General features: G+C 33.0%; 2 protein-coding genes across 2 annotated transcripts; both read left to right on the top strand.

Annotated features, from left to right (window-relative positions):
• The first annotated feature begins 539 nt into the window (after positions 1-539).
• On the top strand, positions 540-11,606 carry LOC128990342 (low density lipoprotein receptor adapter protein 1-B-like). Its single transcript, XM_054412683.1, has 8 exons — positions 540-647; positions 4,891-5,060; positions 6,716-6,828; positions 7,136-7,247; positions 8,317-8,434; positions 9,675-9,748; positions 10,230-10,276; positions 11,377-11,606. The coding sequence occupies exons 1-8, from the start codon at positions 602-604 to the stop codon at positions 11,507-11,509; spliced, it is 813 nt and encodes a 270-aa protein (XP_054268658.1). The 5' UTR covers positions 540-601; the 3' UTR covers positions 11,510-11,606.
• Positions 11,607-12,118: 512 nt separating this feature from the next.
• LOC128990658 (uncharacterized) lies at positions 12,119-12,861 on the top strand. The gene has a single exon (XM_054413154.1). It carries the CDS (start codon positions 12,253-12,255, stop codon positions 12,811-12,813), a length of 561 nt encoding a protein of 186 aa, XP_054269129.1. The 5' UTR covers positions 12,119-12,252; the 3' UTR covers positions 12,814-12,861.
• Positions 12,862-15,326: the final 2,465 nt, after the last annotated feature.

Genomic DNA, 15,326 nt, shown 5'->3' with positions numbered 1-15,326 from the left:
TTATCCCAACAAGTCGAAGTTTACTTTTGTATTTCAAGAACTTTTTTGTATCCCCGAATAACCAAAACAATGAGGTTGTTTGTTTGAGAAAGAAAACGAAAAAAAAATATTGTAAGGTACATTACATACCTTTACGTCAATAGTTCAACAAAGTGTGGTAGTCAAACTCATGTTTTGCCTATTAAAATAAAGTACTGCATAACTGCAGTAAGAGTATTACATGTATTTTTAGTTCTTATTATGATTCAAGTAATTTTTTTGGTCTGAAACACTATACACTTAAACAATACCGTTTGAAAAAGATTTTTGGGAATTTTGATTTACCAAATTTTTTTTACATTATTTACAAAAAAGTTACAGAAAACACATTTTGAGGTTACAATAATTTATTTAAAAATAAATCATATTTTCTCAATAGAAACCTGCAGCGTTTATACAGGATATGGTTAGAATTGCGCATCAGTGTCAGCCAGTGATGAGACAGTGGTGATAAGAGTTATCAACGCTGGGCCGGCGCCAGCGACCTCCATCAAATAATTGTTGCTTCTCGGACAGCGGCTAATTGTTATCAAACAGTCTCGCCAAGAGGTGCTACTCAAGAATGTCCATACTCAAGAACTTGTGGAAAGGAAACAACAAACATAAGAGTAAGTTTATGTTACATCTGCCTAGTTATATTTTTAAAATTTGAAATTTTAAAATATTTTGTTCAAGATAATTATTTTTTTGCTTCTCGATAACAAACACTGTTTTTTTTGCATAGGTACCCTTTAGTATGCTATGTATGCTACTGTATTCCTTGATAAAAAAAATTTAAAAGATTTTTGTAGACAGTAGGCCAATAATTTAACACATGATACTGTATTATGAAGTTTTAAGCGGAAATCAACCACGACTCCAATCTACACAGAAGGCTTTGGTTAGTGTATATTGATCAAGTTGATCTTATTTTGTATTGACATAGGTGTTAATATTGTGCATTTTATTTCATGTTGATGGCCCCTGGATTACTATATATGAATAATAAATAATTATGGTACAATTTACATCATCAAGTAATCCAAATTTGTGATGTCAGGTTAATAACCTACATGTTTCGCCGTATATGCAAAATATTATCATATTTATTTGTGTGTGTGTGTGTGTGTGTCACATCGATGTCTTGAGTGTTTTGTAACCCCGAAGATGCCGCATTTACAACGAAACATGTAGGTTATTAACCTGACATCACAAATTTGGATTACTTGATGAGGTAAATTGACCATAATTATTAGTTGAGCATTTGATTTATTCAAATTAAAAATACCTTCTTATAGACACTACTAAACTGTGTCAGCACTACTTTAATTGACTGCTTCATGGTAGAACTGGACATGGATTTTGTTCACTTGGCGCATTCTCACTGTTTCTTTAAGAGAAAACTATTTGTTTAACTTAAGAAAACAGTATTGACAATGATTATTTTATTACCGGTATACTAATGAGAAGAGAAATGAATATCTCAAATCTTGAAACCTTTTTAGTCCCAAAAAGAAAAATAGAAATAATTGTGAAGCCATTCAAATAACCATGCAATCCTAACATCAGGGTTGTATTTGTTGTCAGTGCTTAGTTATAAGCTCTTTGGCCAAGGAAGCCTCCCCTCTTTATAGGTATTAATATCAATAATATTAATTAGCACCCTTACCTGCACTACAGTGACTAATAAATATGGTTCTGCTAGAAAAATATTAACCTGAATATATACTAAAACATCTGAAGAGAATCCAAAGTTGTTTTTTTGGCAAACACAATCTGTATTACATAGGTAATGTATGCTTAGATAAATAACTCGTTTTATATTCAGGGTGTCCAAAAAGTCCTAGGTCGCTTAAATATGTTTCAAAATATTTAAAATAGAGCTAGAAAACTTTGCACAAAGTTACTGGACACAAAAATCTATTTTATCACTGAATCACATATTTAGTGATTCACTACTTCCTCAGGGGGATGGCATGTCATACAAATACAATGCCACAAATTTGAACACAAAAAGACTACTGAGTAAAAATTACAGTCATTTTTTACTCAGTTGTTATTTTGAGCTTAAATTTGTGGCATTGTATTCTACTAATAAAGCCCTTTAATTTCATGTCCATATCGACCTATGCATAGGGTTTTGATTTTCTTCTGAGCCTGAGGAGGTAGAGTATTATCATTGCAAATTCAATTTATCTTTGAATAGCTTTCATTTTGGACTCGTTTGTCCATTTGAGTCTGGGTTTGCGGCATTGGGGCATTGTATTCTACTAATAAATACCTTTTATTTGATATGCATATCAAACACTATGTTTACATTTAAGATTTTCTTCTGACTAGCGGAAGTAGCGCATCACTGAATATGTGATAAAATAGATTTTATATATTTATATAGATTTATACTAGCAGAGTACCCGTCCTTCGTACGGGGTTGGCATATAAGTATCAAATGCTTATAGCAGTTATGAGTGAGGACATGGTTTAAGAAATTTCGGTTCTTTTTGAAGTTCGTTCGCTACGCTCACTCACCTTTAGGTTGGAGCTCGTTCGCTGCGCTCACTTTCCTTCAGGTTAGCTCGTTCGCTACGCTCACTTGCCTTCAGGTTAGCTCGTTCGCTACGCTCACTCGCCTCCAGGTTGAAGTTCGTTCGCTACGCTCACTCACCTTTTGCTGTTGTCATAAATGTAAAAGAAATAATAGTGCTAGTGCTGCACCCTGTTGGTAATCCTTGTAACTTTTAATGCTATTGAACATCATAGAACATAACCAACTTGTTTAATTGAAACAGCTGTTAAGATTCATTAATTCCATTTCTCATAAGGTTAACATGGGAAACTCCAGAGCCACTGGGGCGGAGCCCCGAAGGATTTTTTGGGATAAAAATATGCCTATATGTTAATCGGGAATGTGAGCTATCATCATGCCAAATTTCAGCCCGATCCGACCAGTAGTTTTTGAGATTAGCTCATACAAACACACACACAGACACCACCTCTTCTTTATAATAGTATAGATAGATAGATATCCAGTAACTTTGTGCAAAGTTTTCTAGCTCTATTTTAAATATTATGAAAAATATTCAACCGACCCGGGACTTTTTGGACACACTGTATGCTATGCATTTGTTTATTAAAAATAATCTATTTGATCAGACTGTAGGCCTACATAAAAGTCAGTATAATAACACAGAATCAAAGAACAATGCACGACAGACAATACAGTTTATTAAGTTTTACGATCAATTAAATGATGTATGATTCTCTGGAAAAGGAGGAGATAGCAGCTAGATCCTTTTTGGCCCTTTTACAAAAATCACAACTCTGACCTAGAACTTTTCCATAAACGAGATCAATCAGAAAAATCTGTTATTAATAAAAAAACACATCTGCCCAAGAAGTTTTATGAATATGGTAGAGTTTAGCTCAATTTCTTATTTCTTGTAATTCATAATAGAAAAGTAGAAAATTCCATTACGCACAGATTTTCTTTATATTTCGACCTTAGAAAAAATTCAACAATATTAAATTTTCAAAACTGAAATTGCTCAATTTCTCGAAATTCTTATCAGGAAAAACGGAGATTCCATTACTCCTCTGAATTTCCCATAAACTTTGACCTTTGAAAAACTATGATAAGATAGATGAGTTAAAATTTTCCACCAGACATAATAATTTATCTTAAAGTGTAAATTTAAAATGTTATCACCCGTATTGCATAAATAACATTCAAGGTTGATAATAGTATTAATAGATGTCAAATAAATGAAGTTCACAGTTTATGGGTTCGTTCATTTGTCCCATTTAGAGGATTTGGCTTCCTTCCTCTTTAGCCATATTTTAGTAACCAATGTGACATTATAAAACATTTAATTTAACTAATAAAAAGTCAAACCGTGCAATCGGTGTGTTTTCCGATTTGCTAGGTTTCTTTATAAATGAACCCAGACAACACATATATCTTGATAGAATTACAAATCACTAATGAAAGAGATGTTTCAGATATGCATGTTTTAAGTAAAATTTTACTCGTTTGTTTCAAAACTCGTATTTATTTAAAAACAATTAACAATATATCCTTTTCAAAAGTTCAGAACCTCTGGTATTCGTGACATAAAAATCTTAAAATACTAAAGTTTGCAAAATTTGTATAGTAAAAATTAACTTATATAAATGGCTAACACAGCTTATAAACCTGGCTCATTTTTGTTCAAAATTTAGAGAGTTTTTGAAACATGGAACACTAAACAGAGTTAAAATATAAAATGTAACCGAAACCAGTGCCAAAAATGAAAAAGTACTACTCAGATGTGTGTTTATCTAGTAAACACACTAATGTTTTTTTTGAGAGCTTCACTTTTTGACAGCCAGTTTAGTGAACTGTCTGTGACATTATTGATAACATTGGTTCCCAACTGATAGCTGAATCTGTATATCAGCTGTTCTTGCACAAGCTTGTTGACCCTTTGGTCTAGTCTCAAACCTTTCTGAAATGTAGCCCACTTATGCAACAAAGATATTTTTAGTTTTGGGCAACTGACTTAATGATGGGTGTTGAATATTTTTTCAACTTGTATTCCCTCGTAATTTTTAAAATACAAAATTTGTGTTAAAATAGGATTGTCCCCATTATAACTACTAGCAGTTGGGAATGAAGGTGGTGTGATAAAATAACCAATGGGGTTGATTTATTTGATCAGGCTGTATGGAGTATGATCTAATGGTATGGGCCAAGCTGAATCGAGATACAATGAATTTGAGTTGATACACTATACTTGACCAAAAATTCCATTGTCATGGACCGAAACCAGAAAAAAAATTGTAGTCGTTTTCTTTAGAGTTTTGTTAATTTATTTCTTTGTTTATTCCAAACAGAACTACCAGATGAATGGGATCTTGCAGCAAACCAAGACTTTGACGGTGATGACTTCACGTCTACGGGAAGTTCATCCTACAAAGTGAAGTACTTGGGTCATATCCCAGTGGATGGCAATGACAACACCACGGACACAACGGCAAACGCCATCGAAGCCATCATATCCATGGTGAGCTCCCATGTGGTTATTTTGTGTCTCTGAAATTTAGTTAAATTGAGCTCCAATTTTTTAATAGTATTTCAATGTTGATAAGAGTCTAAGTAGTTAAATTGTTTTTCATAATTTCTCAAGTCAGGAATTTCTGTTCGCACGTCTGTATGTATACAACTGATTTCTGTCAGTTGAGTAAATTGGTAAAATCAATTATCAATTATCAATGATCGAGATGGGGATGCCACCTAGGTGCGTATTTTAACCCAAATATGAGTGGATGAGTGTAGAATGGTGTGTGATGACCTGTGTGTGTAGCTTTGTTACTGACTAAGATCAGCGGTTTCATTAGTCAGGATCATTACCTTCAACCAGGTTGACAATTCTTTTTCTAACCAAACACTTTTTTTCATATTCACCGTTCATGGTTAGTGTGTACGAGAGCATATTCTAATGTGCACTAGCTATTCCAAAAATGTTACCTGTAAGACTTATTTTAGATAGGTAGTTCAACTATTGAGTTATTATAATTTGATCTTGTCTGGAGAGGCACCATAAAATAATGGACTGGCTCAGTTAAAAGTTTATAGAGAGGGTGGATTTTTGGCGATTTCACTATGGGGTATTTTGGTACAGTTGAACCGAAGATAAGACGAATTTCAAGGGGTACGGGAAAAATTCGTACTATAGAGGTATTCTTAATAAAGAGGGTCATTTTATCGAGGTTTAATGCTGCTGTTATTCTTCTTATAGAGGTTTCTCTTCGCCCCAAGGTTTCTCCAAACAATCAATCAATTATCAATTATCAATTATCAATTATTTAAGATGGGGACGCCACTATGTGCGTATTTTAACCCAAATATGAGTGAAGGATGAGTGTAGGATGAGTGGCGCGATCTTGTAGTCTTGTTAGTGACTAAGGCCGACATGTTCCTTAGACACAGCTATTAATTAATAGCCCATACAGCTAATGGCAACTAAGGGACCTACAGTTTATAATGACTGAGGAAGGAGGAGGGATGGGTGGGGGTTTCATGTTGAGACAAGCTTCTGTTTGTTTTGAAAACAACGTACAATATGGAGGTTAAGATTATGATAAATTCGTCTTATAGAGGTCACGTTCGTCTTGTAGAGGTTTTGTGCTAAAAATATACATTGTATAGAGGTTAATCAGTCCTAGCCCATGTCACAAACAAATTCGTCTTATGGAGGTTTTTAACTTAATTACTACGTTTTATAGAGGTGTTTTTAGCATTGACCTATATGAAAGTGTCAAGGGGATTAAAAAACATTCGTCTTATCGAGGAATTCGTTTTATCGAGGTTCGTACAAACGAGGTTCAACTGTACCTTTTTACTCAACCTATCTTGTGTTGGGTTATCATAAACTTTATTTCATAAGAAAATTGGCATGTTGTGTTCATAAGTTAAGGAAAAATATTGTAAAAATAACTAGGTATATAGTGAAATTACCTAATCTGATACCTGCAATTAAAAGGGTTTATAAAGAGTTTAGTTCAGGTTCTTTATTTCTTCCCAGAATATGATTTTAAAATGTTGATCGCCAATCAAAATATATTAAAAACCTATTTAAGCTATATATTTAGCCAATGAATGTTTTATAAAACTTAGGTATTTGCTTGGTGTTCTTTCTTACCTCTAATTCATTTCCAGAGTAAAGCAAATCGCAAACTAATTCAGAAGGTGATGGTGTCAGTGAACCTTAAAGGCATTGAAATATCGGACAGAGCAAATGAAAAAGCAATAATGGATATTTCTATTTTTAGGTGAGTAGAGTAAATCATGATAAACATAATCTTCATTTAATAACTGAAACCTTAAAATTGAGCCGGTTTGATTTGTGTAATTGGTCATCTAGTGTTGATGAGTAAAAATAGTAAAAAAAGTGTGACTAGTAAAAAATTTTTTTCAAGGTATAACTTATATTCATTGTTTTTGCTTAAGTTTCACTAACAAACTTGATTTATGTTTTTATTTCAATTTAGAATATTTTTAGTTCCAGTTTTTTATTTGAGTACTTGTTAGATTGTAAGTGCTGTAATAGGAGTTGAAATATTTTTTGATTCATTACAGGATACGCAACTGCTTAGCTTATGCCAAAAATAGAAGAATCTTTGCTTTTCTTGCCACTGATTCCCAAGAGACCACAGAATGCCATGCGTTTCTATGCTCAAAAAGGAGCATGGTAAGTAAAATAAGATACAGTACAATTTATTTACATAATATTAATTGGGGAAATAGAATCTCCATGTACAGTTTTTGGTTGTACAGGCCATGCAAAATAAGGTCAAGCAGTAGGGGTTCGCCTCATTATGCACCTAAAAATTGTGATTTCTCATATATTTAATATTTAATCTTTTTGAACTTGGTGTCGTTTGGGGTAATAGGGAATTTCAAATGCTAAATAATAGTGTACTTGGATTTTTTTTTTTAAATCGGCAATTTTTTGTATTGGTAATTTAACATATAATGGTTAAAACATACCTCATCAGACAATCCTTAACATGTAGTGTCGAAGTTGCTACATATGTTTCGGCGGCTATTTACTGATCTCCGCCATCGTCAGGCAAACAAAAGGATCCACTTGATGTGTCGTCAGAATAAATAAATAAAACACACATTTTACAAAACATAAAAACGAAAATGATAGGCCTATCAATTACACGCACTGCCGTGGACATGGCAGGAATATTTGACGAGGTATGTTTTAACCATTATATGTCATATTACGCAATCCTGGGGCTATGAAAATGAATTTTAATGGTAATTAATTTAAGTTATAACAATTCAAATATGGCTGCCATTTTGAAATTAAAACAATTTATTTATTGATTTTTTTCGGAAATGGATTATAATTTGTTAAAATGGTAAACCAAATTTCATAAGACTTTATTAAATAGTTTCTGAGATATAAGTTTTTTTAATGGCAGAAATCTTGTTAACCTGGCTTTTGAAAAACATGTTAATATTTATTTTTTGTTTTATTTTGACCCATTAAACCTATTCCTATTCCTACATTTTTTGTACTTACGGGACACCCTGTATAGTAATCTAGTAAAATGCCGCTTGGGCTCTTTGTTTTCTACATTCAGTACCAAAGGATGTTAAAACACAAATTTTAAAATTAAATAAGTATATTTGTTAATTGGTTATGTTTAATAGAATTCTCAGTCATGGGATGAGTAGCATTTAAAAAATATGGTAGGCCTACACGCATGTTGATGTAACAGATTAACAGATTGTTGGTTTTTTAGGCAGAGAACATGGCTGTGACAGTGGCTCAGACGTTCACAGCTGTTTTCCAGATGTGGCAGACGGCGCGACGAGGAAGTATCGGCACTATGTACTACGGAAAATCCCCTCTACTACCGAGTAGGTTCAAACACTTTTCTTATACAATTTAATTCTTTTATCGTAGTGGTTATTGTTTATTTGTCCATAAATCAGATTTAATTTGTTCTATAAGTTAGCCTGGCTGGGCTTTAAAAGGATTCAAAGTATTTTCTGACTATCCAGAAAGTCTTAACTCGGTTCTTAATAGAAGTACTAAAATATATACAGTAGTAATTGTTGGAAAATAAAACTCTTATGTTTCTGTAAATTTAGGACTTACATCATAATACCACATTAAATATCTGTTGGATGATTATTATTTTTACATTATATACAAGAATATACATTATGAAATATTATTTTTGCAGGGATTGACATTTTTTCAGTAAATCCTCAACTAATTACAAGTCTCTCCTTAAAATCCAAAATATGGGTTTAAACATTTACATCAATTACCTTATCCTTATATGTAATACATGTAGGCGATTTCTACGAAACACTACTCCTCCGTTTTCTTAATAATGGATGGAATTTTACAAACAATGTGTCAAAATTAAGTATTTTTTGTGTAGACGTCACCTTTTATCAATTCCTGGGCAATTCCTGTAATAAACGTCCTTGGGCTTTGCCCCACAGGCCATCAAAATCCCAATGCCAATGTATTTCTTATGAAGAAACGATTTTGTTTACTTACAACAGACGAATAATCTGTATTAATTACATACTAAAACAGCTGTTCATAGTAAACACATGATACACACAAGAGCGTCCATTTTCAGAGCGAGTTCGTTTTCAGTTTCGATAACTGGAGTGGAGTGAGCAATCGTTTTCAGAGTGTGTTCGTTTTCAGTTTCGAGAACTGGAGTGGAGTGATTGATTATGATTACTTATCTTTGAGTTGACTCTTTTAAAGCAATCGGAAATTATGAATGTTATTCGTTTTGAAATAACGCCTGTAATACTTAGTAATTGCTCGAATTCGAGCAACAGATGCACTAGTATACTATATTGGCTGGGTAGCTGAATGCTTATAGTGCCCACCTAAAAATCAAAAGTTTGTCAGATCCATCCTGAGAAAAGTCAGTAGCTTTTTGATGGTTCGAAACTGGACCCAGCTGTTCCTGATCATTGGGCTTTAAATAAATGATCCTGACTAATGAAACAGCTGATCATAGTCAGTAACAAAGCTAAGATCATCTCACTCCATTATACACTTATCCTTCACTCATATTTGGGCTAAAATACACACCCACCTCAATTAATAATGATAATGTTTCAGGTTACAGTAAATTTGAAATGGAACATTCCACCTTCAAAGAGAATGTGCCTTTGTCAAGCCTATCTAATAAGTGGGTGAGTTTATATGGACAATTTAGACGATTTGTGGGTATTTTTCAATCTTAGATGTTATGAGTGAGTGTAGCCCCCTGCAATATTACATCCATCAAATATGCTAAATATGATTATCTAATTTTCATAAAATTTTGAACTTGATTAATCACATTTTTGTACTTTTTAGGCTACATGGCAATTACCTTATTATACATTTGTTTAATTAGATGGCACTTACTTATTAAAATTAACTTAGCTTTTTGTAAATAACTTGTGTTTAAAATTCAAATTGCAATGCTCAAAATATGTTTCATTCAACATCAAAGTAAATAAGAATGTGAATATTCTAAATATCAAGTTAATTTTATGTGTAGTGGCAGGAAAAATTATATTTTTACTGTAGGTATTAACCTATCATTAACCTACTATTTAACCCTACCATTAAAATTATATTTTAAAAAGTAAACTACGTATGTTTAATGTTTTGAATAATTTGTTACAGATAAGCTTTGACGACAGTCTGAAAGATGCCTCGTCTGATTCCACCAGGTAAACATCCGAATCGATTCAATCGTTTACTATAATTTAGCTTGCTTAATTGCTGAAAAATGAAACTGAAAATAATTACACCTAAAATGAAACTTCAATCCTCCTTGAAACACTTATTAACTTCCTAATAATTACTTATAGCAAATGTTGGATAATCATTTATAGATTTCATTTAATGAAGGGATTAGAACAATCCAATTTTAAGCTACTGCTTGACCCCTCACATCACCAAAGAGAAAAGCGCACAATACAAATTTACCCTTAAGAGAAAAAAACTTTTTCATCACTCCTCACCGAAAGTAACTATTTTCGATAACAGCTGACATCAATGAAAGTAGCCGTTTCCCAAGCTCTAATTTAGGGCGAGGGAAAATCGATCAGCTGATTTTCCCTCGCTCTCAATTAGTTTTCCATTTATTCACTACGCGCGCTAGTGTTTTGTTACGGTTTAATTTAATGATTCAAATCAGCTGTATGTATTGTTCAAAGTCGTTTTAATCTTTTATTTTGATGTTTGAAGTATTGAGAAATATACGAAGGTTTCCTTTAGAATATTTTATTTGATTTTATGTTTTAAAAATCAAACAAAAATGAACATAGGTTTACTTTTAGAAGGTTTTATTTTATTTTTATGTTTAAACAAATTGTTTGATAGATAATTATTGTTATATTACTGATGAGGTCTGCTATTCTGTGTTTGTGTATTTTTGCGTCGTGATGAAAAGTATCGTTCACAACTCGTACCGAAAGTTATTATCCGGCACTTGCTCCATTATTCCCGTCCTCGGCTTCGCCTCGTACGTGAAAATAGCTCTCACGTACTCGGCTTCGCCTCGCACGTGAAATTGGTGTTCACTGTGTTCGGCTTCGCCTCACACAAAAACTTGAGCGCGCGCCGGAAAATGCCACTTTCGGTCCTAGTAATGAAATATACTATACCCTTAAGTAAGAGAAAAAAAACATTTGCTTTTCCAGCATGCAAATATTCAAATGTTTACTTTCAAATGTGTAGACTTTCACACTCGCCAAAACAAGCTTCGGATTGTATAATGGTATGAGAAGTCCAAAGTCGATGTTATTAACCAGTTCCTTCTTCACAGGTCCATGGTATTTGCGGAAGTCTATGTTTCTCCTCCGGCATATTCTGAGAAGCCCTTCTCTGAAAGTCAGCTGACAAAGTCCAATGAATGGGCTTCTCCCTCTCCCGCAACTGCGGAACTAATAGTATTGTAGAATTTATTGTATGTTTGAAGTTATTTATATAGGTTTTTTTATACTTTGTACAAGTTTCTGTTGACAGAATCAATGTAAATAAATTACATAAGCTTAACTTTTATAGTGTCTTATTTTATCCTTGAATCTTTATGGTTGTAATTTTGCTGTAATTTATTAAAGCTTAAAGCTGATTTGATAAATTCACAAGTACAAAAAGAATGTTAATACTGTGTATTCAATAACATTATGAAAATTAATTTGTTCCAATATAAGAATCACAAAAATAGAAAAACAAAAATTTACATACAGTCAAATGTTAAATGGATAGATTTTTCTTAAAAATATTGTTGTTAAATTAAAAGTATTGAAATAAATAAAAATTTGTATCTTATTTTTGTTTTTATTTGTTAAGTCTGACTAAAAGATCTGACTTTATAAAAAATAAAGTTAGATCCCAACAAAACCAGGATTCACACAGTTTTCTTAAAAAAATATGCATAAGTGCAAAATAAAAAATAAAGTACAATATTTTTATAAATAATGTTTACATTTCCTCTCCAACTGTCTTTACATGTGCTGGAATGCCTTATGTTATTATGATTGAATTTGTCTCAGCTGGATATCCATTCATGTTTATAAACAACACTTGAGTTACATTCAACACCAACATGACATGACTTAGAAACATTTACACATCGAGACTTACATGAAATTTCCTGTTAACAAATAATTCAAAATTTGAATTCCAATCATACATCAACATGTCTCTACCAACATTACTCAGCTTTGCAAGGGTTGCTACCAGAGCTGCTCATAGGTTTATGGTTCCTGTTGTCACCGCGAGAAACAAAACTTACAAAGCGGAAGAAGTATTGTCAAACAACGAGATGTCTGTTTATAAAAGACTTTTCAACAAGATGGACTCAAATAAAGATGGAAACCTGACAAAAGAAGACTTGAAGCAGGGTCTGAAAGACTTTGTGAATTATTCAGCGTCAGAAGAAGAATTGGAAGAAACTATGAAGACATTAGATAGCGACAAGAATGGGACGATAGATTTTGAAGAATTCATCGGTTACATCGCTTGGTCCAGACAGATGCGAGTGGAAGAGTCTATCAAATACGCGTTTGGAACTTTTGACAGGAATAAAGATGGTCTGATCAACAAAGATGAACTACGAGAAGCTCTTGTAAGCCTGGGTGTCATGCCTAATGAGGTTTTGCTGAACAACATAATGTTGGTGTCAGATGTTGACAGTGACGGTAACATCACTATGAGCCAGTTCAAGGATATATTTTACTACAAAAACCCTCTGCAATGATTAGAGTAAAAACAGTTGTAATAAAAAAATACACTGATTTTACACATTCGTATATTACATTAGTTTATTGTGAAAATTTTATAGCTAGAAGTGAGGACTTAAAAACTCACAAAATTTAAATGTATAAAACATTTAGGAATTTAATAACCCTGTCATGGGTTCAACCCAAATTGTTAAATCCAGCCATCTTGCAACAGCTTTTAGCCATGCAATAGAGTCAGAAGATGATGCACTGGAGCCAACCTTAAGAGCCGGCAGGACCGCCGACCACCTTGGATTTTCTGGCCATAACAGCAATGTCAATGGTTGAAGTATATTATGGCATTGTTTATTAAGATAAAAAATTTGCAAAATGTCTCATTTATAAAAGCTATTGAAACCGCGGATGGGATTTGTTATATACAGTACTTTTTAATTGTAAATTTTACTATTTTGTTAAACTACATAAATATATTGACTTAAACTGTGATTACGGTGCATGGATATGCTTCAACAGGAACGCATGTTTTTGCTGATCGGCACTAGGGCAACCACTGTTTAGCCTGGCAACTGACGGTCAAAAACAATGCAAAACTATTGACTCCTGCCGACTCTTAAGCTGGAAAATTCTCTTCTAGATAACAACAAATGAAAGGTCTTGTAGAAGGATTGAACTTTTTTGCCTTACAGTATTTTCTGTCTGTAGTAAAACTATTGGTATTTTAATATTTTTCTGGTACAGTACCTGCATCAATATACTGAAATATATCAGTATCAATATACTGAAATACCTGATGATTGAAAATGCCTAAGCTAGCATAATATAAAATAGCCCGACCACAGCAAACCTGCAGACAAAGGGAATTTCTATTTACCTGTTTGGAATTTCTCTTAAATAACTCCTTAAAATTTTCAGATTTATTTCCTATTAAATTTTAATGAATACTTTTTAGGTTTGATGCTATAGGGAGGGTAATACAGAGTGTTTTTATTGAAATACTATAAGCTTAGTAAGTTATAAAGAAAATCGATTTGCCAAGTTTGATCAAAATATATCCATAAACAAGCAAACTTCAACAGTGTACTTATTCTCCATAAAAATAATATGGCAATTATAAATAAAAATTTTTGGGAAATGTCTCTGTGAAGTCCTTGGAAACTATTAAGCATACAACGATGCTTCAATATACTTAATCTTTAAGATCCTCTACATAGTTTGGGGAAAATTGCAAAATTTTATGTTACAATGGTCGAAAATGGACCCACACCTTAGAACCATGTTCCCATAGTCCGATCAATATGGTTCGCAAACTCCATAGTAGTTGATGATTTTTACTAGAGTAATCGTGCTACCGGACTTCCATAGGCCAATAAAAATGTATTTATATGTATGTATATGAATTTGAACAGATGGTGATTTGAACCATTTTAATTTTAACTCTGGAGACATAAAAATGAAAAAGTAAAGTCTTACAATGAGACCTAGGGTATTTGCTTATTACCCTCGTGGGGGTAACACGCCAAACTATGTGATTTATTTAGAAAGTGGATTTAAAAAAGTGTTTTTTTATAATATGATTACGAATTTAAATTACCTATTAAAAGTACTACATTTCTCCGATAATAGACTTCCTTTGATTCTAGCCAAACAAATTATAAACCATAACTTAGATTGGTGCAGACAGTGGAAGATGCTAGGTGAGAAGGTAGGGGTTGATGTAGATTTTGGATCAGAGGCGGTAAAATCGAGATGTCTGACGGTGGTGGAAAAGCTGAGTGACGTATGGATAGGAGAGTGTATAGGGCGCGCACGCACGTCCATTCACCACAGTCAGCTGATCAGCCTCGACCTTGGACCTTGGCCTTGAACTTGGCGATAGAAGCTACCTTACTGATAACGCCGATGTCAGCTTCGTTTCCTGGATAATTAAGGCTAGGGCAGAGCTGCTCTATTTGAATGGTAAACCTTGGTCAACGGGAAATAAGTTCTGTTCTCTTTGTAATATGGGTGAAATTGAAACCACATTTCATTTCATCGCTATTTGTCCAATTTTAAGTAATCTTAGATTAACATTTTTACACAATAGAGTCCTTTCTGAACGGGATTATATTAGTTTTTTAAATGGCAGGGATTGGCGTGCGTTAGTAAATTATTTAAAAAACACCTGGCAATACAGGTGGATTTTAATACAAGAATTTAACAATTGAGGAAAAAAATATCATAAAAATTTAAATATCGTACTCTTCCAAACTTCTGAAAAAAAAAACCCGATATAACTAGAGAAACTGGTTGGATTGTATTATATTTCTTAATTTTAAAATATTGGCCATAATTGTTAGTTTAAGGAAAGATTTATAATTTTATTTTAAAGGAGTCCAATAACTGTTTTGATTTAGTTTTAGACGTGCCAACCCGGCAGACGACCGAGAGGTTATTGTTGTAGCGCATAGGAACGTCCCCTGCGTGGGACGAATTATTGTGCACTGGGTATTTAGAAAATAAAGCGCTTTTTCTTCTTCTTCTCTTCTTCTTC

The sequence above is a fragment of the Macrosteles quadrilineatus genome, unplaced genomic scaffold (genome assembly GCF_028750875.1).
Source record: "Macrosteles quadrilineatus isolate MER2022 unplaced genomic scaffold, UCM_ALF_1.0 Scaffold_3__2_contigs__length_128488019, whole genome shotgun sequence".
NCBI classification, from domain to species: domain Eukaryota; kingdom Metazoa; phylum Arthropoda; class Insecta; order Hemiptera; family Cicadellidae; genus Macrosteles; species Macrosteles quadrilineatus.
This window is presented reverse-complemented; position numbering and strand designations above follow the sequence as displayed.